The sequence below is a fragment of the Microcaecilia unicolor genome, chromosome 10 (assembly GCF_901765095.1).
Source record: "Microcaecilia unicolor chromosome 10, aMicUni1.1, whole genome shotgun sequence".
Taxonomy (NCBI): domain Eukaryota; kingdom Metazoa; phylum Chordata; class Amphibia; order Gymnophiona; family Siphonopidae; genus Microcaecilia; species Microcaecilia unicolor.
The window spans coordinates 218,388,923-218,414,395 of NC_044040.1; the positions used below are offsets into that span (position 1 = coordinate 218,388,923).

At 42.5% G+C, this 25,473-nt stretch overlaps 1 protein-coding gene across 6 annotated transcripts in view; it reads right to left on the minus strand.

The window, feature by feature from the left end:
* Positions 1 to 25,473, minus strand: part of LRCH3 (leucine rich repeats and calponin homology domain containing 3) — a 148,829-nt gene that overhangs the window by 113,999 nt on the left and 9,357 nt on the right. For all 6 annotated transcript variants that reach the window (XM_030215867.1, XM_030215869.1, XM_030215868.1 and 3 more), the window contains exons 2-3: positions 8,891 to 9,035; positions 5,125 to 5,251 (exon numbers count right to left, since the gene is read on the minus strand). In XM_030215867.1, the coding sequence (XP_030071727.1) occupies positions 5,125 to 5,251; positions 8,891 to 9,035 (272 nt within the window). The remainder of the gene's footprint in view (positions 1 to 5,124; positions 5,252 to 8,890; positions 9,036 to 25,473) is intronic.

The window sequence follows — 25,473 nt, forward strand, 5'->3', positions numbered from 1 at the left end:
TGCTCTCTGAAGCTGCTGCTATAAGTTGTTAGTTTTCTCTCCCTGAAAGAGATCCAAGCCACACCCACGAAGTTCAAACTGTCAGTGGGGAGGGTGAGGGGAGGAAATGGCAGTGCTTGATGAAAAAGAGAGCTCAGTTTGATAGGAGATATACTATAGGATGTCATTCTGAGGCCAGGCTAAGTCTAAAGCAGGAGAAGGTATTCTCTGCAGCCTATCTGTGAGATGGAAAATGCTCTCTGAAGCTGCTGCTATAAGTTGTTAGTTTTCTCTCCCTGAAAGAGATCCAAGCCACACCCACGAAGTTCAAACTGTCAGTGGGGACGGTGAGGGGAGGAAATGGCAGTGCTTGATGAAAAAGAGAGCTCAGTTTGATAGGAGATATACTATAGGATGTCATTCTGAGGCCAGGCTAAGTCTAAAGCAGGAGAAGGTATTCTCTGCAGCCTATCTGTGAGATGGAAAATGCTCTCTGAAGCTGCTGCTATAAGTTGTTAGTTTTCTCTCCCTGAAAGAGATCCAAGCCACACCCACGAAGTTCAAACTGTCAGTGGGGACGGTGAGGGGAGGAAATGGCAGTGCTTGATGAAAAAGAGAGCTCAGTTTGATAGGAGATATACTATAGGATGTCATTCTGAGGCCAGGCTAAGTCTAAAGCAGGAGAAGGTATTCTCTGCAGCCTGACACTTTGTTCCATCTCTGTGATACTTTGTACCATACTTTGTATCATCTCTGTGATACTTTGTACCATACTTTGTAAGCTGCACTGAACCCACTCTATGTAATTATGTCATCTCTGTGATACATTGTTTCCATACCTGTATTATCTCTGTGATACTTTGTACCATACTTTGTATTATCTCTGTGATACTTTGTACCACACTTTGTATCATCTGTGATACTTTGTACCATACTTTGTATCATCTCTGCAACACTTTGTTCCATACTTTGTATCATCTCTGTGATACTTTGTACCATACTTTGTATCATCTCTGCAACACTTTGTTCCATACTTTGTATCATCTCTGTGATACTTTGTACCACACTTTGTATCATCTCTGTGATACTTTGTACCATACTTTGTAAGCCGCACTGAACCCACTCTATGTAATTATGTCCTCTGTGATACATTGTTTCCATACCTGTATTATCTCCATGATACTTGTACCATACTTTGTAAGCCGCACTGAACCTGCTATCGAGCGGGAAAGAGCGGGGTATAAATGCCACAAATAAATAAATAAATAATGTCTGCAGTACGTAATCTTAGGGTTCTGGATATAGAGCCTGTGATAGAAGAGGATGACTCGATTTAGTGGCAATCACATAGATATGGTTCACAGCAAACCAGAAGTGGGACGTAGTTATAATGGAGTATAAAAGGGCGACAAAAACTGGTGTTCTTGGTTTTGAATGAAACCGAATCAGCAGGCAAAATGTGCAGCTCAGTTTTGACTCAAACCAAAACAGCACTTCCCACCCACCCCATTCCAGCATAGAGAGAGAGAGAGCAGGAACTCTCGGGACGCCTCCCCCAACTCCCTCGGCAGAGACAGCAAGTTCCCCCAGTTGCTCCTGCCCACGCTGGTTCCAATTTCAACATGGCTGCCAGGTCCTCTCTCAGCAGCAATGGGAAGTCTCGGAAGCCATTTTGACTGATGAACCAACAGAGGCAGGAATGACTGAGGATCCTTCTGCCAGAAGAGGCCACTAGACCACCGGGGCATTTAAAAGTAGGCCTGGGGAGGATGGAGGAGTGGTGGTTGGGGTGGCTGGCCTAGTCCGGTAGGACTCCCTCTCTGGTAGTGCTTGTAGTGGGAGGGGGCAGGCAGAGTGAGCGTGGCGGGGGGGGGGGGGGGGGGGTGTCAGTTTCAGCCAAAAACGCACTGGCATTTTCTGTCAAACCTAAAAGAATGACTGAACCTGGATTTTGGGCTGGTTTCCACGCCAAATTGGAAACCGAAACTCTGCTGGTCTCTACTGGGGTATAATCTATTCAAAAAAGACAAGTTAGGAAGAAAAGAGGAGTGGTATTATGTTAAAGGTAAAATTACAAGTGACAATTGCAAGGTCACGTGACACCATGCTCAGGAGCAGTCGCTGTTAGTGGGAGCTCCCGGGACTGACCGCTCTAACTCCCCTTGAGTATTGCATTTCCCAGCTTTAATTAGTGCCTGTCACTTAGAGAAGTGCTTTGGATTCAGCTTGCAGAGTTTGGCTGGGGAAATCTGCTTCATGGCATCAAAGGGACTGTGCAAGGAGAAAGACCACCTTAAGCCTGCGGATGCCAAGATGGCGGATGCCCACAGCCCACCGTCACATTCGGTAAGCTCAGCGTGGACCGCTGAAATTGTAGCAGAGCTCAAAACTGCTATGACGTCTATTGTAACTTCCCGCGGACCTTGAAAAGAGATCAAGGTGCAACAATTTGCACCTCATTGGTTTACCTGAGACTATACTGGAGGCTGATTTGCGGGGCTTCTTGGAGACCTGTCTGGGCTCTTCCTTAGCAACTGCAGTCACAAAGGCTCACTCAGTATTGAATAGGCCCATCACCAAGGCCCTAGACGTGATGCTGGTTGGAGACTCAGAGAGGTGATTTTTCATTTATTGAATTTCTGCAACAAACAAGAGATCCTACGGGCTCTGTGGTTGGGTAAAGCACTGATGTACGAGGGCAGTCACATCCTGTGTTTCCAAGACTATTCAGCTGATGTGATGGCACAGCAGAAGGAATTTAGCCCCTCTGCAAGGTGCTATTTGAACAAATGATTAGATTCACACTGTTTTATCTACCGCAGTTGTGGGTTGAGTATGAAGGCACCACACACTTTCTGGACTCTGAACAAGCGGCAAAGGGTCTTTTGGCTTAGACTGTGGGGCCTCAAAACAACTCTTGACTTTCTGGTCCTTGCCTATTGACTGTAGCACTAATCTGTGTTGGCTGCTTGCAGGCTTTTGGGGTTTATTGACGAGTGGTGAGAGCACTGAGATGCCCTTGTGTCGGAACATGTGTATGGAAAACAGCATTACCTGAAGATGGCGCAGTAGTAGGAACCATCTTTCCTTCCTGCATGATGCCCTTACCATATCAATAGTGAAACACTATTTGCAATGTTGCTACAGCACCATGTCGGTATGGAACCCATCCTTTTCTTTTTGTCCCCTCTCTGGAACCTTATGGTGGATGTATATGTGCCACAGATGCCACTATGGACCTAGTGCAGACAGCTCTACTGTGCTGTTTCTGGTCTGTGTATATTTCTATATATACGTTATATGTATATTAAACATTTTTGTTGTTGTTGTTTCTCTCTATTTGTTTCCAGGGACTCCATTTCTGGTTGGATGGACACTTGTTTGAAGGCTTTAGATCCTGTTACGTATTTGACTGTTAAGCATTTCTACATGAACTTGCTTTATGATCTCTATAGATGCTACCCCCACCTAGGTGGTGGGTGTCTTTTTTTTATTTTTTTGGTTTCTTTAAGGTTTTACACAGTTGTTCACTTTTCCAAGGGGGAATGTATACTTCTTTAGGTTGCTGGCACAAGTGGAAAGGGCTAGGGAACTTTGATTAGGAGGGAGGGGACTGAGTAGTTTGGAAAGAGTTTAGTGACCTTTTTGGAGGAGGGACCTTGCAGCACCAACTTCCCTCAGGATGCAAACAGTTTTTACATTACACACTTTTATTTGCTTTGAAGACTATCCTGACGGTTTGGATGGGCCCTTTAGGATCTTCGTTACAACAACGGTGAACCCTCATGATAGCCCAGATGAGACTGGATTGCCTAGAAGTGAAGGATTTTATTATGAATACTGGAAATCAATTCCAAAATATATGGGAGAATTTTTGGCAAACTTTGACATCTGGAGCCAGATGTTTCTTGCTGAATACACAAGGGTACTTTCTTAACTATTTTACTAGTGGAAATGTGGAGTTATCAGCAGCAGAGGTAGGGGCTTAGGGGGATATATACTGTTTATTACGTTGTAGTTGGCTGCTGAATTTTTCAGAAAAGAAACTTGGTTCAGTACTGTATTGTACTTATTTTGCTGCCAATAAAAATGATTTAAATATAAATCAATTTTTCCTTTAAACCCACCTTGCTACTGCATTGGAGCTCTCTATAGAATACAAGATGGAACACTGAGCTAAAAGTGGAATCTAATGATTGTAAAATTGTACAGCCATCCATCACGTGCAAGGAACAACCAGTAAAAAAGGATTCTATCATCTACAATCAGGGATGGATCAAGCATCTGCTGAATGAAAGGATGAGATGGCACCCCCACAGCACCCAAAAGATCAGCCCGACCTTGCCAATGTTCTAGCTATACTTGTCCAAGTATATTTGTTCATAGCACTTTTGTGTGAGGTATAGTTAGCTGAACAAAGAGGAGATTTTTCAAAACCTTAGTTTTACGGTTTTACCCACATAAATCTTCTGAACATTGACCTATATTCATTTAATAGCACAGAGACAAAACTATATATAAACAAAATTATCAAAGGCATAAAACTTATTTTGGGAAAGCTTTACAGAAATGGCAGAGACCCTCTTTTTGTGGTAGCACCTCTGTCACAGTAGCTTTCCCCAAGCCCTTTATTCCCACCAACCCTGTCTTCTCTCTAGAAGTCCCCACCTTCAGCTCCTCTCTCTAACTTCTTCTCAGTCCTAGTAGACTCCTCTCTCACTCTACCCTCTCAGCAATCCCCTCTATAGTATCCATCTCTCTTCCTTCCTTCCAGCCCTATCCATTTCCCTGACTCCCCCCTCCATCTTCCTTTATCCTCTCTGCCTCCTCCTCCTTATTAATTAGCTGCACTGGCAGAAAACAGCCACAGGGTTCTGGTGAGGCTCACAGTTTCTATACTCACTAATTCCATAAACTACATTGATTTATGATTTTCAAATTAGCAGAATATAAGTCACGTAAAAATAAAATATGCGGATTCTCTCTTTGACACTATTATTTTTTATCCACTCCCTCATGTGCTCACTAAAGATCTCTGGGGAAAGAACTCCTTAGTACCTGTTTGTAAACTGTTGTTAATCACCCTCATTTACACTACTATAAAATGCCAAAGTAACTGAATCAAATCCTGCATTACGTACTTACCAGCTCTGTTAGCTGCCGAAGTTGTCCAATTTCCTCCGGTAAGGAGATCAACTTATTGTTACTAGCAATCAAAATCTTCAACGGCAAACTGCACATGTGAACAGGCAATGTGGAAAGCTGGTTCCGACTGCATGGGGTAAAGACAAAATCAGCAAAGAGTAAAACTGAGGAATCCATTCAAAAGCAATGACATAGTCAAGATGTTTATCAATCAAAGAAGAGGGAACAATTGCAAAGCTAATGTTCCTCAATAAATCATAAAATATCAAAAACAGGAACAAAAGAAACGGTGATGTGGAAAGCATCAAAGGGAAAAAGAGGAAAAAAGGAACCGGAGGCATCAGAAATTAATCAGGTATCAGGCTATTAGGTCTCTTCAGACCTTTAAGCCTCCAGAATGACATTGATTATTTGCCTGACTGGAACCAAAACTTCTATACATACTGCAAATTTTATTTATTTGTTTAATCCTTCAATTCTTAAAATGTTTTCAATAACTTTTATAGTAAACACTAAAGAATGAAATATAAATCTGACCTTTACTGAGTATAAAGTGGTGTCAAACTTTTCAACCCACCAACCAAAGGGAAACAAGTAAATAGTGACTACTTATCCCTGCATTTGCAGTTTCAGCGCCGACCCAAAACTGTTTCTACTGCCCAACGCTGATATCTCTACAGACCTGCTTCCGGGGACTGCAGAATGTCGCAATAATTACGGCCGGCATACCGGCTCGATACAATTGCAATGAACAGGCTCAAGATGTTTATCTGTTACCTGTAACAGGTGTTCTGTGTGGACAGCAGGATTAATCAGGTACACAAGGAAAGAGGATGGGATTTGATAAACCACCTTTCTTGTGGTTACAATCAAAGCAGTTTACATACTAATTAATACAGGTACTTATTTTGTACCTGGGGCAATGGAGGATTAAGTGACTTGCCCACTGCACTGGGAATCATAGGCTCAAATGAGACATGAATTCATGACCCCTGTGACATGCCATCATTTGACAACACTAGTGGAAAGTTCTAAGAATGAATGGCCCTTCCCAAGCACAGTGATCCCCTCAACTAGTCTAAAACTTATGATCGTGTTTTAGGGGAGCGGGTGGGACTGTGTACCTAATCAACCCATCAATAAGCAGGATAATCAAGCACACGAGGTGGCTGTCGAGCTCAGGGTTGTACCAGTTTCTTATATAAATGTTTCAGTATCAAGAAGCAACACCTTCACATGATGATCAAAAAGTTAAGACTGCTTGGTACTGCTTAACAGAATGCACAGTCTCCAGTCAAAACTGGTCCAGGCATTACTGTGAAGTGACGTTTTGGAGTAAGGACCAAGAAGTTGCTTTACAGATGTTCTCTGGCAAAGCAGGTTTCAAGAGTGTTAAGGTAGCTGCAGAGACTCTGACCCGATGAGGCTCGACTGTACCCGTTAAGGGGATACCAGTCTGACTATAACAAAACTGAATACAGACGTTGGCCAATTAATAAGTGTATGTTTTACACTGGAGTGTCACACTGAGCTTTAAAATTGCATTAGTTTACTTTCTGTAGTTTGTCAAGAAATAACAACAAAAATAAAAGCTTAACTATCAGGCCAGGCACTTCAGAACAAAATCTTATCAAGTCATAAGGAACAGGATTTTAAAAATGGAAAAAATATATTGAAAAAGTAGCAAGTAGATAAACCAGGTCTCCTCTTTGTGAGACCTAGTTAAAGGAAAACCAATCCGAAGTCATATGTGATATAACAGTACTAAACTTTGTTTAATTCTTTTATGTAATATACACTGCACTCCTTTCAAGGTTTTCATTTTGAATAATTGCTAGCAGAGCACATAAATCTATCAAAGTTGCCCCCCTCACCATGCCCGTATGTTAAAGGTTCAGATATCATGAAGTTCAGGGGGAACAAATGTTAGCCACATCAACCAATTCCCAGACAGGATACGCAAGGAGAAATGATGTCTTACCTGATTTTCTTTAGTCAGTGACACTTTTCTGAACGAATGGATTTCTATCCCCTCATACCAGCAGATGGAAGTAGAGACAATTGAATTCTACCAGTGACACCACTGTTTAAGCTGTGGTGCTCCCTGGAACAAGCCAGTATGCATCTGCCCAAGCAGCAAAAAGTCTCTTTTTGTAACACACCCAACCCTATCAACCACTGCAACTGCAATGATAAGAAAGTGAGCAAAAAACAGCAGAGTGTGGCACTCGCTATCCTGCATATGCCAGAGAATAGCTATATCACAGGAACTCCGTATGGCTGCCAATCAGAATTATAATTGGATTTCTTCCCCCCAAAGAACTGAAAGGGAACACAAAGCATACCCAGAACCCTGGGCCAAGGTCTTCTAAGGGCAGGATTTTCAGAACACTATCGCTGACTAAAGAAAAGAAAATTATCAAGTAAGACAATTTCTCCACTGTTCTCAACGGATGGGATGTACTGAAGCAGATCTATTTGGTGGGGAAAGAAAAGGTTCCCCGAATGACAGCTCTGCCAAAGTCTGAATGGGCTCTGGCAGACATATCCAATCTGTAGTGCTTAGCAAAGGAATGCAGCGACAACCAAGTTGCCACCCTGCAGCTCTCCTTGGGGGCACACTGCCCAGGCCTCGCCCAGGAAGCAGCCTGGACCCTAGTAGAATGGGCCTTGAGCCCCCGAGGCACTGGACAATTTCTGCTGACGTAAGCGGCTTCAATAGCCACCTTAATCCACCTTGCAATGGAAGCCTTCGAGGCTGCCTGGCTCTTCTGAGGGCACGGAAATATACAAAGAGGTGGTCCAAGAGATGAAACTCATTTGTCTCCTTGAGGTACCTCAGCAACATACTACAGATGTCCAGCTTGGAAGTTTCCGATTCTCTGGCGACAATCCCTGTGCCACAAAGGAGGGCAAACAAACCTCCTGATTCACATGGAACGGAGACACCTCCTTCAGAAGAAAGGATGGAACAGTGTGCAATGACATGGAATCCTCCGAGAAAGAGAGAGAGGGATCTCGACACAACAGAGCCTGCAATTCTGAGACCCTTCTAGCAGAGGTGATAGCCACCAAAAACACCGTCTTGAGGGTAAGATCCTTGATGGAAGCCAAGCACAGAGGCTCGAATGGAATATCAGACAGTGTCCAGAGGACCAGACTGAGATCTTAAGAAGGAAAGGAAAGATGAAGAGGGGGATGCAGATGCCTCTCATCTTCCCTAGAAAGCCAGACAACGCAGCCACCTGGACCCTCAGGGGGCTGAAGGCCAGCCCCTGTTCCAGACCATGCTGCAGTAAAAATATATCATGAACCTGAGCCCGCCAAGGAGAAAGGGATTGCTCCCAGCACCAGGTTTCAAACACATAACAGACCCTGACAAAACCTTTGCCATGGCTGCCACAGCACCTGTGGAATTGTCTTACCAATTAAGGATCCGCCCTACCAGGCTAGAGAATTGACTTAGCTATGACCAGTCTCATTTAGGCATGGTTGTTGTGACAGCTCACTTTCAACCTGGGCCTGCTGCAACAGCTGCCTTATGGACTGGGCTAAACACTAAGTTTTAAGTATCTGAGCAACCTGGCACTTAGGATTTGCCACCCCTGGTCATATTACTTGCACAAATTTTCAAAAGAGGGTTATTTAAGAAATTGCTGTACAAACACCAAGCTAAGCTAACAAGGAATCTTATTATGTTTCCAGATTAGTCTACAGCACTCTGATATTAAACCGTAACACAAAGGTGAAGTCTAGACACATTTACCTGATATTTAGAAATGTTAAGGCTTGTAGGTTCAAAACTGCTTCTGGAATGCAGCGCATACAGTTTTGGTACAAGTTGAGAATCTCCAGAGAAATGTAGTGACAGACCTCCATAGGAATCTCTGTTAGCCGGTTCCGTGACAAATCTGAAAGAGAAAATCAAGTTCACTCAAAAATCAGCACAGCTAGTTACTGGCATGGCGAGCATACAGTTCCGCGTCAAGAGGGACAAGATGAGCCTTCAGTAAATCTGGACAAAGACTTCAAGCACACAATGGAAAAAAATTCAGGACTAGATCAGTCTACCCTAGTGCAGGGATACTCAATGTTGGTCCTTGAGGGCCACAACCCAACCGGGTTTTCAGGATTTCCCCCAATGAAAATGCATGAAATCTATTTGCATGCGTAGCCTCCACTGTAAGCAAACTGATCTCATGCATATTCACATGCATGTTTTTATGTTCAAATTCTCAAACTAGGGGACACTCAAGGAAATTACATGGAAATACTTTAAAAACAAATAGGAGGAAATATTTTTCACCCAAAGAATAATTAAGCTCTTGTCGGAGGATGTAGTAACAGCTGTTAGTGTATTTGGGTTTAAAAAAATGTTTGGACAAGTTCCTGGAGAAAAAGACCATAGTCAGCTATTGAAACAGACATGGGGATGCTATTGCTTGCCCTGGGATTGGTAGCATGGAATGTTGCCACTATTTGGGTTTCTGCCAGGTACATGTAGCCTGGCTTGGCAGAGGATAGAAATAGGATACTGGGCTAGATGGACCATTGGTCTGACCCAGTATGGCTGTTCTTTTGTTATGTTCTTATACTCATGATATTTTAGACCATATACATAGGAATTTATAGGTGATTAATATTCATAGTAGCTATCTGAAAAACACTGTGATGAAAATTCTTGTTTTGCTCTGTCTAAACCTAAAATGATCTGCACAATGCCAGCCACAAAGACCAAGTATGCCAGATTTTGCTTCCCTTGAAAAGCTCTGAGGGAATGAGAAAGTCTAATCTAGCACACAGGCTCTTTGCCTGGAGGATTTCCTGACAGAAACATACTGATAAATCAGAATTCTTCCTGTGGGCTTATACACTGCTCTCTCAACTACTGTCCTCACAGAAGAGGTATTATTGTCTCTGTCAGGATGAGTATATATGATCTATTCTTTCTCCTCTTTTGTTTAATATTTATCTAAGTCCTCTAGCAACTCTCATTCAAGAATTCTGTCTCTCTTTTCATACAAATGCTGATGACATTCTACTGCTTGATAAGGTTAGTCCCACCAATCTTGATCTACAATCTCTTCAATGTTGTCTACCTACAATTGCCCAGTTGCTCACTGACCATTGTCTTGTGAAAAATCCTGAAAAGACTGTTGGTTGTCTGGTCACCTGTCAACACCTACTGTCCCACTCCTGCTATTTGATACACCAATTTCACTGGTAGTTAGTTTTCATTATTTAAGGGTGGTTCTTAATTCTGCTCTTTCTTTTGAACCACAAGTTGCTGCACTATGTAAATTTCAATTCTTTCTCTTGCACCAATTGAGGTCAGTTCGCCCGTTTTTTGATCACAATCATTTTCACTCTAATTCTCTCTCTTCATGACATGCTTGGATACTGTAATATCCTTTACTTAGGTATTTCCACCTCATTACTCAAAAGGTTACAGACATTACAAACTACAGCCACCCGTCTCCTTTGTCACTTACAGAAATTTGATCACATCTGCTTTCAAAGATCATCTTGCCAGGTCTTTTACTGTGTTCATTTAAAAATTTTGTTTCTGGCTTTTAAATCTTTCTGTCAAGGTACACCTCCATATCTTTCTTTGTGGACCATATTCCTCACCTGAGGTGTTATGTTCTATTAATGACCATCGTATGGTTTTGCCAGGGCCATAATTAGCTCAATTAGAAAGGACGCGTCATAGTGCTTTTTCCTTTGCAGCACCATATTTGTGGAACCTCATGCCATTAGTGGTCTGCAGTGAACCCAATTTAAAGAAAATTTAACGCAATTCTGAAGTCATGGTTGTTTGAACAGGCATATCCTAATGGGTAAGGCAGATCTCTTGGACACTGGGGTCTGGAAGAGAGTGTGTGTTTGACAATTTATTGAATTTTATTTTAATTGTGTTGATCTCGTATGTTTTACTTTCCTATTGAATTATTATAGTTATTTTCTTTGCTTTTAATTTTTGCCTGTAAACCACTCTGTTCCGTCAGTTAAAGCGGTATATCGAGTTATGAATAAATCAAATCAATCTCATTTGTAAACTCATTTTCTGCTTTGTGGGTGATCCACTCCAGCTTGGTACATCCATTCAACCTTTTTTTATGTGAGCACGCAACTCTGGAACGCATTGCCACGGAACCTAAAAGCGACCTATGAACTGACCAATTTCCGCAAACAACTGAAGACACATCTCTTCGACAAGATATACCATAAAAACCAAAACTTGTGAAATCCCCACACATATCTAGCAATGTAAGAATACCTTATGTCATATTATCTTGTTTTCCATTACCATGCTACCCAAACTACTTCTGTAACACCATATGTCAATTCTCCTCTCATTTCCACTATCCATGATTTATTGTAAGCCACATTGAGCCTGCAAAGAGGTGGGATAATGTGGGATACAAATGCAATAAATAAATAAATTCCATGTTAGAGAGCAGCTGCATATGAATGTAGCGTATGTGATCTATGTGTTGCCATATGACTGAGCTCCCAACTCTGCCACTACCAGGTATCAAAGGGTATACACAAACGGCACAATTTACAACAGCAATTGCTGAAACCAGGTCTGAAATTAAGCAAATCAGTCCAGGGATGCTAGCACAGTAACAAACCAGCAGAAAAAGAGACATGGTGTAACAGAGAGGAATGTCAGGGCCTGATTTTATTAAGGTTTGTCTCCCATTTTTTCACAATGGGAAAGCATGACTCGGGCCCCTTACAAGAAAAAGAAAATTAATAGAATATAGACTTCTCTAGGCAGCTTTAAAGCAAGCAGCTGATGAATAAATAAGAAAGTAAAAGGTAGAAGCCCTTGAATTTGAGTACACTAACAAGGGCTCAAGGAAGTGGGTGGAGGTGATACGAGACTTAACCTACATATGTCTGTACCTGTTATAGGAGGGTTACAACTAGAGCAGATTTTCAGAATATGCAGGAATTAGACCTGTATGCATGCTATCCCTATTGTACACAATCTCTTATGTATACTCATAACAGGTATCCTGAAAACCTGACCTATTTCTAACCCTCAAGAACTCAGCTTCTGCATCTCTGTTCTAGAACAACCAGGTGAGAATGGTCTGGTTTAAACAATGAAACAGCAACAGTTTAATAAGTTTCTATGTAAGCACCTTAACCATAACTTTGAAGCAAGATTTCAGATGTTTTGAAGGGCAATTTGTTTTCTGCTACCCCCCCCCCCCCCCCACACACACACACTATGCTGCTCTCCTCTCTTTTTTCCATGATCAGCAGGCACATCTGTGGTTTATATCGAATTCACTTCATCTGTGACAAGGAAACCATCCCAGTCACATCCTGAACACATTTCCCATCATGAACAGATGTGTGTTACAAAAAAAGTCAGCTTGTTACAGTGTTCTCCACAACAGCACACTCAGTGCAAAAAGTAAAACTGTTCTTGCTTTACAAATTTTAAGCTAAAATCTGGAGTTGACAGATATGTATAGTGACTGAAAAATGTGTGCATGGCAAGTAAAAGCTGCCACTATAATGAACAGCGTCAAGTCGCGAAACCAAAAGTCTTCAACAGAGGAGCAGGCAGAGGACTGTGTCTGAATCTCAGCGGCTGCGACAGTAAAAAAAAAAAAAAAAAAGGGTTGAGTGGAATTAATTTCTAATTGTTTTCAGTCTCCTTGATACCAGAGCAATAAAAGTCAGACAGACACCTTTTATAGAAAAAGAAGATATCTTTCAGTGCATTTTACAGATTCTTACAATGGACTTGCACAGCAGCAACAGTTATAAAAAGGATCAAGTTAACACTTGGAAAGAATGTGTTCAGCAGCTGCATTTCCCAAGAGAATGGCTAGAAGAGGTGCCATAAAATTTTGTCTCAAGGCCTCAGAACTCACATGTTGCACCATGGACAACTGGTTTCCAGCTGGGGAAGTGGTTAATAAGAATAGTTCAAAAAAAGCAAAGAGGCTTACCTGTAACAGATGTTCTCCAAGGACAGCAGGATACAAGTTCTGACAAATAAGATGAACGCATGCAGTGAAGCCTAAGAAACTTCTAGAACACTCAACAGAACATATGCATGGCATGCTAAGTCACTGATGCCACGCACCACCTTAATTCTGTGTAAAGTTATTAAAGGAGATGCAGCTCCTTAAGAGAGGCCCTTTTGCATCCAAACTGCAGAAAGCTTAATCACCTTTGAAGACATGTAAACTCATGAAAAATATTGAAAAGGGACAAGGATTTTGCTCATGCTTTCTCTACATTCAGGTACAATCTAAGGCTATACTTGAAACAATGGAGGATTAAATGACTTGTAGAAAGTCATAAGGAAGAGCAGAGGGATTTGATCTGGGCTTTCCTGATTCTTAGTCCACTGCTCTAACCATTAGGCCACTCTTCCACGTTATTACTGGTTAAAGTGAAATTATGCACCACCTTAGTACCATCAGTATGCAGAAACACCTTATTATGGAAAACCTTTGTATAGGGGAGTGGTTCCCAAACCTGGTCCTGCAGGCACCCAAGCCAGTCAGGTTTTCAGGATATCCACAATGAATACTTCATGCATTGCCTCCACTGCAATATGAGGAGGTGGGGAAGAGGTTGAGTGTAGGACACTGGTAATGAGGCTGTTTATGATTATATTATTACTAGGTGCTTTATTCTTTCCAATCCAATGAAAATTGTAAGAATTATCTAAAAGGGGTAGAAAACGTCTGTCCACCTGGAGGCAAAGTAAGTTTCCAAAAATATAACACATTGAGACGAAACTTGGCATGTGGGAAAAACTGGTAAAAAGATAGACTGAAAAATGGGCCAAATCAAAAATAAAAGATCCCCCCCCCCCTAAAATAGCACCTATGGGAGAAGGAGTTCAAGTTTATGAAGCACAGAAACTTCCAGTGAAAACATAGAGAATTCATTCTTTCAACTACCTCTCTCTGTTCTCTCCTTTCAACTCCCAAAACCCTCAAAAACACCTCCAATAACTATCCTATCCTCTCACAATCTGCTTCATCCCCAAGAACTACCCCACTAATATGCAAAATACCCCTCTAAATGCCTCATCACCAAACTCTACCGTCACAACTGCCCCACCAGCTTGTAAAATGTTTCCATCCACAAGAACTACTCCCCCCAATACCCAGCAAACTGTCCCACCTCAAACACTAACTCGTCACTACTGTCTCACCATCCCGCAAATTGCTTCATTCTTGAACACTGTCTACATAATTGTCCCACTACCTCCCACATTTTGCAGAATTTCCAAACTTGTTGTGCAGATTTCCTCTAGGACTAAACTCTACAAAGACCTTAGAAGGAATATGATGACAGGACACATGCAGCAATATGTACAATAGCTCAGGGCTTTGGCATCCCCTCCCCTTTTGAGTAATTCCAGTTTGGGTTTTCCTTCCCACCAAAGTCCCCTTCTGCTTTTCTACTAGGGTATGTGTGTGGTGAGGGGAGGCACAATCAGTCTTACTCACCACACTCACTACATTCAATTTAAGATGATTCTCTCGCAAAGGTACAACATCCAAAAACAATCTTCTACAGAACTGTCTATATTAAACAAAAATTGAATATCAGCATAAACCCTGAACGGTAAATTAGCCTGCCATGAGTGGGAAAGCGCGGGGTACAAACGTAATTATGTTTAAATCATTTTTATTGATGAAAAAAAAATATTCAGGAAATACAACTGTGAAATTGAAACAACACAACATGAAATCATCAACCAATTTGTAGTGTCCCCTTGCCCTCCTTCCCCCCCTACAAACGTAATTTTAAAAAATTTTTTCAGGCAATTAAGCGAGTGACATCGTGGGAGAATGTGATGCAGTCCTATGTGAGGGGAAGAGGGGTATTGTATAACTGATAAATTTTGATTTACTTTGCTTAGGGTTGTACTGAGGGCTATACAAGCATTGCGGTCACGCAGGATGCAAGAGAGGCAGGGTTCCAAAATTGCTCCCCATCTATTGTTTCCTATTCTTGACTGCAGTGTGGTGGGTGGGACAGGACGCCTGGGTGCAATTTCAGCTCAGTATGTGCTCTTGGACAGCTGCACTGAATTTTAGTATTAGCTACATTTGTTCTGATGGATGGTTTGGGGTTTATGTGGGGATGTGGGATGTGAGACATGTTTGTGCGGTGGATATGGGGAAGGATTTGGGACAGTGAGTGTGCAGACATACTATTTAAGTTTTATTAAGAAAATCTCACACAACAGTTACATAGCTGTCCAGATGCAGTGCGATTGGGACAAGGCTTAAGATATAATACAAATCATAGCAAACGTGATTTACTATATAAAACAAAAAAAGCTTTAGTCAAGCAGAAAATGTGTAAGAGATACATGAAGCACAGGACTTCTCTGAAGGTAAAAGGCAGATCTGAAAATGACATTACTGGTAAGAAACGCGTTTTTCAATGTCATGTTTCCATTTCTTCCTCCGATAATATATAGGAACATATCTCGTTCCTATCTTACAATATGCTAAGGACAGAATACAGTTTGCATAAAAGATGCTGTACAAAAGCAGATTCCTTTCCTTTTCTGGCTTTCCTCACACACAATGTTACTATCTCACATTCCAGGAGATGTGTGTCACACAGAGCTGCTAACCAATAGGTGTGCAATGATACAATTAATAATTGAGTCTTAAATACTAACACCTCAAAAGCATCAGACCAAAACAAGTATTTACTGAAAAAACACCAGAAACCCACAACGTCCCTCAATCCTGCCAGCTTGAATGCTTCGCTCAGTATTTGGCCTTTTCCATGCTAACGGCTCATAAGTAACATAGTAGATGACAGCAGAAAAAGACCTGCACGGTCCATCCAGTCTGCCCAACAAGATAACTCATATGTGCTACTTTGTGTGTATACCTTACCTTGATTTGTACCTGTGCTCTTCAGGGCACAGACCGTATAAGTCTGCCCAGCACTATCCCCGCCTCCCAACCACCAGCCCCGCCTCCCAACCACTGGCTCTGGCACAGACCGTATAAGTCTTCCCAGCACTATCCCCGCCTCCCTACCACCAGCCCCGCCTCCCGATCTTGACTAAGCTCCTGAGGATCCATTCCTTCGGCACAGGATTCCTTTATGCTTATCCCATGCATGTTTGAATTCCGTTACCGTTTTCATTTCCACCACCTCCCGCGGGATGGCATTCCAATCTCCGTGAAAAAATACTTCCTGACATTTTTCTTGAGTCTGCCCCCCTTCCATCTCATTTCATGTCCTCTTGTTCTACCATCTTCCCATCTCCGGATTTTCCCTATTATATTACGGCATATGTCAGGCTGAATGTGTTCTGATTTTTAAATAAAACATTAATATTAGTCAAGGGCAACCTGAGTAAACACACAACACAGTTTTTACATTATGTCATTTACTTATCCAATATCCATATTTCCCATGTTAAAAACTGCCTCTAAACGTATTGCTGTTAAAAAGTGGTGCAACCAAACACATCCTTATTTTATATTAGACACATCAATGTTGAAAAATAGCCCACTCTCTTCTTTTATTTACATGGATTTCATAAACCACCAACTGCACTGAAAATGCCACTATGCAGTTTAGAATATGCATGTAATAAAAGCCTGAAACAGGATTAAGAGAATCAGCAGAAAAAGAAATGAAGGGGGAGGGGGGGAAGACTTCTGCATAACTGCTTTAATTCAGACACACATATGTCACATCGAACTGCTCATTTCAGGTCTTGCCACAGCATCTCTATTGGGTTCAAGTCAGGACTTTGACTAGGCCAACCCAAAACTTCAATTTTGTTTCTCCACAGTCATTCAGATGCAGGCTTGATTTTTGTGTTTTCGATCATTATTCTTGCCGCATAACATAATCACACTTGAACTTCAGCTCACAGACAGATGACCGGACATGCTCCTTTTTTTTTTTGGAAACAGTGAGGAATTCATGGTTCCTTTAATAATGGCAAGTCCTGAGGCAACAAAGCAACCCCACATTATCACCACTAGGTTTGACGGTTCTCACTGTGGAAAGCAGTATTTGCTATGCACCAGAATATAATGGGAACTGTGTGTTGTCCGAAGAGTTCCACTTCTGATAAATTATTATCCTAAAAGGATTAGGGAGTTTTTGCAAAATGTGAAACAAGCAATGATGCTACCCTTGAATAGCAGCAGTTTCTGCCTTGCTACTCTCCCACGAATACTAGTTTTGTCTTAGTGTGGAGTCATGAACACTGATCTTAGCAGAGGCTAGAGAGGCCTGCAGTTCTTTGGACGATGTTCTGGGATGTTTTGTGATTTTGCAGATGAGTTGTTGGTGTGCTCTTGGCGAAACTTTGGCAGGCCAGGCACTCCTAGGAAGATTCACCAATGTTCCAAGTCTTCTCAATTTGGAGATAATGGCTTTCACTGTGGTATCGGAGGAGTCCCAGAGCTATGGCTTTGTAACCCTTTCCAGACTGATATATTTCAACAACTCTTTTTCTCATCACTTCTGGTATTTCCTTTGATCATGGCACAGCATGCTTGTAGAAACTTTGTGGTGACTACCTCACTCTCATTGTAAGGTTCAATGATTTATAGTAGTAGTTTAAATTCAACAGGGCCGGCTGCAATCACGTCTGGCTAAATTAAATGCTATCAATTAGTTGCCTAACTAAGGGGGGACAGTTACTTTTTATATAATACTAGTAAAAAAAGCCCCGTTTCTGACACAAATGAAACGGGCGCTAGCAAGGTTTGCCTCAGAGTGTGTATGTCAGAGTGACTGTGTGTGAGAGAGAGTCTGAGTGCAAGTGTGTCTGTGAGAGAGAGAGTGTGTGTGTGTGTGAGAATGAGAGTGTGTGCAAGTGCATATGTGAGACTCAGTGTGAGAGTGTGTGTGTTTCACACACAGTGTGTGCGAGAGAGAGTGTGTGTGAGACAGACTCTCTGTGAGACTGAGTGTATGAGACCAAGAGAGAGTGTGTGAGTGACTGTGTGACACAGAGAGAGTGAATGTGATACAGTGTGAGACAGAGTGTGTGAGAGACAGTGTGTGAGAGTGAGAGAAAGACATTGTGAGAGAGAAAGTGTATGTGTGAGAGAGATACCTCCCCCCCTCTCTGGTGTCAGCCCCCCCCTCTCTCTCTGGTGTCTGAGCGTTACTGTGCAGGACGCTGAGCTCTGGCTGTGCTTCAAGGAACTGACCAATCCTATTTAATAGAATACACCTCCAACATTCTGAAGCCGAGAAACCTCGTGTGGTTGGTCACTTCTGCTTGTGACAAACCCGGAAGTACGTGATGTCAATTCAGGAGATGGATACAGAGAGCAGGAATGCCTCAGCCATGCAGTCAGCTTCAGAATGTTGGAGGTGCCTTTTATTCTATAGGATGTAAACTACTTAAGTTGTATTGCAGAAAGGCAGTATGTCAAACACATGACTCTCACCCTTTCACATGAATGATCTGAGTGTTGGATAACTTCATTCCTTAAATAAATTAAGTATTAATTTAAACACTGAGTTATTTTTTTAATCAGGTTTCCTTTGTCTACTATGATATTTTGTTTAAAGATCAGAAACCACTGCGTGTGACATATATGCAATAACAGGTGAAATCAAGGGGGAGGGCACCAATGAACTTTATCGTTAAAATATTCAATAGACAGACCCAGACACCCAAAAGACAGGACTTAACAAGGATCTGGGTTTTCTAACCCATTATAAACCATAAAGTTGTATTTTTCTGTTTATTACCCTCCTCTCACCTACCAACACCCATCCTGTTAGAATATCAATGAAATGCTTTGATGTCCCCATGCATACCCCCACCCTCCCACTCTGTCAGACTGTCAAAGTAATGCTTTGATGTTTCTCTTATATATACTATCTGCTACCACATTTGCTTATTTCCGATCTGACGAAGAAGGGCAACCTTCGAAAGCTAATCAAGAAATGTATTAAGTTATGTCCAATAAAAAAGGTATCATCTTATGTTCTTTTCCATGTTTTATTTTGTTTGATTTCTATAGATTCTACATGGAATGTTGCTATTCCACTCGCAACATTCCATGTAGAAGTCGGCCCTTGTAGATCACCAATGTGGCCGCGCAGGCTTCTACATGGAATGTTGCTAGTGGAATAGCAACATTCCATGTAGAATCTCCAATAGCAGCAACATTCCATGTAGAATCTCCAATAGTAGCAACATTCCATGTAGAATCTCCAATAGTATCTATTTTACTGTCATAGTAATGCTTGAATGTTTTCACTTATATACACTGTCAGCTAGCACATTTGCTTATTTCCCATCTGAGGAAGAAGGGCAACCTTCGAAAGCTAATCAAGAAACGTATTAAGTTATGTCCAATAAAAAAGGTATCATCTTATTTTCTTTTCCATGTTTTATTTTGTTTGATTTCTATAGATTCTACATGGAATGTTGCTATTCCACTAGCAACATTCCATGTAGAAGTCGGCCCTTGTAGATTACCAATGTGGCCGCGCAGGCTTCTGCTTCTGTGAGTCTGACGTCCTGCACGTACGTGCAGGACGTCAGACTCACAGAAACAGAAGCCTGCGCAGCCTAGTGGAATAGCAACATTCCATGTAGAATCTCCAATAGTGGCAACATTCCATGTAGAATCTCCAATAGTGGCAACATTCCATGTAGAATCTCCAATAGTAGCAACATTCCATGTAGAATCTCCAATAGTAGCAACATTCCATGTAGAATCTCCAATGGTATCTATTTTACTGTCATAGTAATGCTTGAATGTTTTCACTTATATACACTGTCAGCTAGCACATTTGCTTATTTCCGATCTGAGGAAGAAGGGCAACCTTCGAAAGCTAATCAAGAAATGTATTAAGTTATGTCCAATAAAAAAGGTATCATCTTATTTTCTTTTCCATGTTTTATTTTGTTTGATTTCTATTGATAACAAATAAAAGGATATAAATCAGTGGTTCCCAAACTGTAGGTCACAACCTGGGATAAAATCAAAGCACTTGAGCCTAGATGCTTTTCTGTCACATGTGTGGAAAAAGCAGAGCACAGAGACAGTTTATTTCTGGGGGATTCTGTACAACTATGCAGGCACCAGTGGCTCTCCTCCCCCCCCCCCCCCAGCAGAGACGGTTAACGGCTGTGCATCAGGCCACATCCTCCCCTTCTACCATCCTAGGCCTGACTGAATTGTGTGGGCTTCCCTACAGCCCTATAGTACAAATGAATAGTCAGGCCTAGGATGGAAGAGAAGGGGGACATTTCCCCGATGTGCAGCTGTGATCCGGGAAGGGAGGAATGACCAGCAGATTGAGGCAGGGAGGGGGGTGGGGGAACAGCTGAAGCAAGCTGAAGAAGAGTTTCCAAGGGAGTAGGGGTCACTGGAGCAAAGTGGGTATGGGGGTTGCTGGAAAATCTGGGTCTAGTATTCCATGGGGGTTGAAGCTGCTGGGGGGGGGGGGGGGGGCGGGGGAGAGGGCTTAAAGATACAGGGGTGAATCTGGGGATGCAAGATAAGGGGAGAGGATGTCAATTTTAGGGGTGGAGGGAATAGATGAACAAAAAGGGGGAATCTGATAGGTGAAAGAAAAAGAGAGGGGAATAGAACAGTGTGTCTGTGGGGAGATATTTGGGGTAAAGAGAAGTTATAAGCCTGCAGGAAAGAAAAACTTATAGTAACATAGTAGATGACGGCAGAAAAAGACCTGCACGGTCCATCCAGTCTGCCCAACAAGATAACTCATATTTGCTGCTTTTTGTGTATACCCTACTTTGATTTGTACCTGTGCTCTTCAGGGCACAGACCGTATAAGTCTGCCCAGCACTATCCCCGCCTCCCAACCACCGGCTCTGGCACAGACTGTACAAGTCTGCCCAGCACTTTCCCCGCCTCCCAACCACCAGCCCCGCCTCCCACCACTGGCTCTGGCACAAACCGTATAAGTCTGCCCAGCACTATCCCCGCCTCCCACCCCAACCACCGGCTCTGGCACAGACTGTACAAGTCTGCCCAGCACTATCCCCGCCTCCCAACCACCAGCCTCTCCTCCCAACCACCGGCTCTGGCACAGACTGTACAAGTCTGCCCAGCACTATCCCCGCCTCCCACCACCAGCCCCGCCTCCCACCACTGGCTCTGGCACAAACCATATAAGTCTGCCCAGCACTATCCCCGCCTCCCTACCACCAGCCCCGCCTCCCGATCTTGACTAAGCTCCTGAGGATCCATTCCTTCGGCACAGGATTCCTTTATGCTTATCCCAAGCATGTTTGAATTCCGTTACCGTTTTCATTTCCACCACCTCCCGCGGGAGGGCATTCCAAGCATCCACTACTCTCTTCGTGAAAAAATACTTCCTGACATTTTTCTTCAGTCTGCCCCCCTTCGATTTCATTTCATGTCCTCTCGTTCTACCACCTTCCCATCTCCGGAAAAGGTTCATTTGCGGATTAATACCTTTCAAATATTTGAACGTCTGTATCATATCACCCCTGTTTCTCCTTTCCTCCAGAGTATACATGTTTAGTTCAGCAAGTCTCTCCTCATACGTCCTGTAACGCAAATCCCATACCATTCTGAGAACAAAAAGGAACAATTGCAATACTACATGAGTGAAAACAAGCCTGGTGAGAGGGGGGTGGGAAAAAGTGGACGAGAGAAATGGAAAGGGAATGAGCCTGTGGATGTGAGAGAAAGAAGATGAGCCAGGGGGTCCGGGGCAGGTTGAGTTTGCAGGGTGAATTAGAAAGAATGCACAGGAAGGAAAGGGAAGATGAAGAAAAGAGGCAGAAAAAAAAAAGGGGAGTATGACAGAATGCAAGATGCGCCCTTAAGGGGTGAATATTACAGAACTATTTTATTTCTCTGTCTCCATCTGCTGGTCGATGGACACAACACCCACAGGTTCTGCTGAGATTAAATGAAATTAGTAGTTGAGATGTTTTCTATTGTTGAGGCTCCCACAGGAGCTTCATGACCACCGCTGTGGGAGGGGAGAGTTGTTTGGCATAGTCATCAATACAAGAATGGGGAAATGCTTAGAATAGTGGAGCCCAGAGTGTGAACAGGGAGCAAGAAAGCCTTTCATTAATAAGTACACAAGACAGTCACCCATCAGAAGAGGACAGACAGACTTCAGAAATACCAAGCAAAGTCTCCCAAACTCATTATGGACTACAAAAATCTAATATAGTAACATAGTAGATGACGGCAGAAAAAGGATGGCGACCTGAAGGGAGCACATCGAAGCAGCTCCTGAATACAAATATAAGTACTTTATTTCCCTTTCAAAAGGATCCTCAGGAGCTTAACCGAGATTGGATAGCAGAGTCGGTAGTGGGAGGCGGGGCTGGAGGTTGGGAGGCGGGGATAGTGTGGGGCAGACGTATACGGTCTGTGCCAGAGCCAGTGGTGGGAGGCGGGACTGGAGGTTGGGAGGCAGGGATAGCGCTGGGCAGACTTATACGGTCTGTGCCAGAGCCGGTGGTGGGAGGCGGGGATAGTGCTGTCTGTTACTCAGAGACCAGATGATATAGCAGAAGACAGAGGAATGATGATGAGGCCATTGGAGGACATCCTTCTCTAACCTCAACTACTGTTCTTTCCAGCTGTGGAAGAGATTGAAACACCTATCCTTCTGGTTTCTTATGCTCTCCACACCGACTCTGATAGGATGTTAAGGATCTACAGCGCTTTGCAAAACTCTGCAGAATGTAAAAAATGTACAAAAATATGAAATCTAAACAACAGTTTAAATACATTAAAAAGTTTGTTTCAGGATGGCGACCTGAAGGGAGCACATCGAAGCAGCTCCTGAATTCAAATATAAGTACTTTATTTCCCTTTCAAACAAATTTATACCGCGAGATGCCTAAACAGAGAGGTAGGCAAAGACTAGGTCCTGCGGTAGCCGCCTCTCCTCTGGTTGCGACGATGGACCGCTTCGTTGTGTCAGGACGGCAATTGGGCTGTGAAGCTTCGCAGTTGGATGAGACGGAGAAAGGAACGTCTCCACAACTTGATGCAAACATCTCTTTCAGTCCAGAATTGAGAGCTCCGCCGCCAGTGCCTGCAGTCGAGCAGGAAGTCTTGGTACAGGGTCTCACACCCTCCGAGATGGGGGTAGTGATCCCTGCAGCAGGGCCAGACTCCAGCAATCGATTACAGAGTGCCCCGAAGGGGAAAAGTGGTGACCTGCATGGCGATGGCGTTTTGGAAGAAAAATCTGCCGAGAAAGAGGAGGCTACTTCTGTGGGTACTGAGACTATTTCCTTAATACTGAGTAAGTCATCTTTATCTTCTAAACCTTCAACTATTACATTGGAAACAATTTGGGATGCCCTTTTGACATTGGAAACATCTTTCTCCTCAAAACTGGTGTTATTAACTCAGAATGTTCAAACCCCTAAGGAAACCATTTCTAAAATGGAGAAACAAATTAAAAACGTTGAAGAAAAATTTGAGAAAAGTGCTAAGGATATAAAAACATTGCAACAGGTTCAAACAAGTATCATAAAGGAAAATAAATGGTTGCAAAGGAAAACTGAAAATTTAGAAAACCAAGAGGTCAAAGACTTTAAGTGTTATAAATTTTCCAAAGCAAGAAATGGTTGCACCGTTGTTGACTTTCAAAAAATATATGTTTGAAGTTTTACAAATTCCAGAGCAGGCTTGTCCACCAATTTCAAACATTTATTACCTACAACCAAACTTAGGTGTGCCCATGCCACTTTTCTCTCCTGACCGCCTGCTGCTGCTGCTGCTTTCCCAGGCTCCAGCCCTGCGTTTAATCTGCGTCTTCATCGCCCGCCATGACTTTCGCCGTTAATCTTTGCCTCCCTGGCTTTTCCCTTCTCATCTTCTTCTATCTCCCTTTCTTGTTCTCCCGCTCTATCTAAAATGAAATGTAACTGTTATATATTTATTTAATTGGTTCTTTGTAAGCCGCTTTGGGGCTGCAACACTGTGGCAAAAGGCGGGGTATAAATGTACTAAAATAAATAAATAATCTATAACAGCATTTTGGCACACAGATGCCATTATAGAATTGGTGCCCAGGGCTCTCAATGGAAGAAGGTGAACTGTGGAGTGCCTCAAGGATCTGTACTGGCATTGATGCTATTTAATATATTTATAAATGATCTAAAAATGGGGACAGGTGAGGTGGCACCCAGTCATAATAGCCCTGACAAAATAGCCCCGACAAAAAAGCCCTAACAAAACAGCCTTCTAACAAACTTTTCACACCCAAACAAAATAGCCCTTGCAAAATGGCCCCTCCCACAAAACAACCCTTGACAAAATAGCCCCCTAAGAAAACATAACATCACAAAAATATAATAAACTACAACTGAAATCTTCACTGATAAAGACTCCTACCAGCATTCAATTGCATAAAGCATATATAAATAAACAAAATTCTATAGCTACAAACTGGTATTCATGATCTGCTCTGCTATTTAAAGAAATTATTCTTCCATCAACATGCACCCCAATACTGTCATCATTTTCACAGTCTTACGAACCTTATCCTGTTTGGGAAGGTAAGATTATTAGGAAAAAAAATGCAGTGCCATATTCTGGGCAGCCTGATCGGGCCTTTTGTCATGCGGCTAACTTGTCAAGGGTTATATTGTGGGCAGGCCGTTATGCCAGGGACTATTATGTCGGGAGCTTTTTTGTCAGAGCTATTTTGACCAGGTACCAGGTGAGGTGATTAAATGCACAGATGACACAAAACTATTCAAAGTTGTAAAATCACATGCAGACTGTGAAAAATTGCAGGAAGACCATAGGAAGTTGGAAGATTAGGCATCCAAATGGCAGATGAAATTTAATGTGGACAAATGCAAACTGATGCACACTGGGAAGAATCCAAATCAGTTACTTGATCACATCTCCACCGAGAACATACTAGTAAGTACAGCTGGTAGACTACAGATATACAGAGGTAAAGGGTAAGAAGCCATGGTGATATCTGTAGACATCTCAACAGCATTGTGGATATCCTGAAAACCTGACTGGCTGGGGCTCCCCCAGAACAGATTTTGGAACCACTGCCCTCAGCTATCACATCAATCACTGTTTACACATAAGGGTCTATGGCTTGCAGGCCCAGTGCTAACCTGGTTCAAATCTTTCATCCAAAAACCACAGTATCTCTGGGAGTTACATCATCAAACTCATGCTCTCTGGTGGAGTGTGTCAGATCTATACAATCACCTATCCTATTTAACTTTTACAGGCCTAACTCCTACTCAGTTAAACTTAGTAAAGATTATGAAACCACTTACTTATATGCTGTTGACCCAGATACTGATAAATCAATTGCCAACTTAAACAA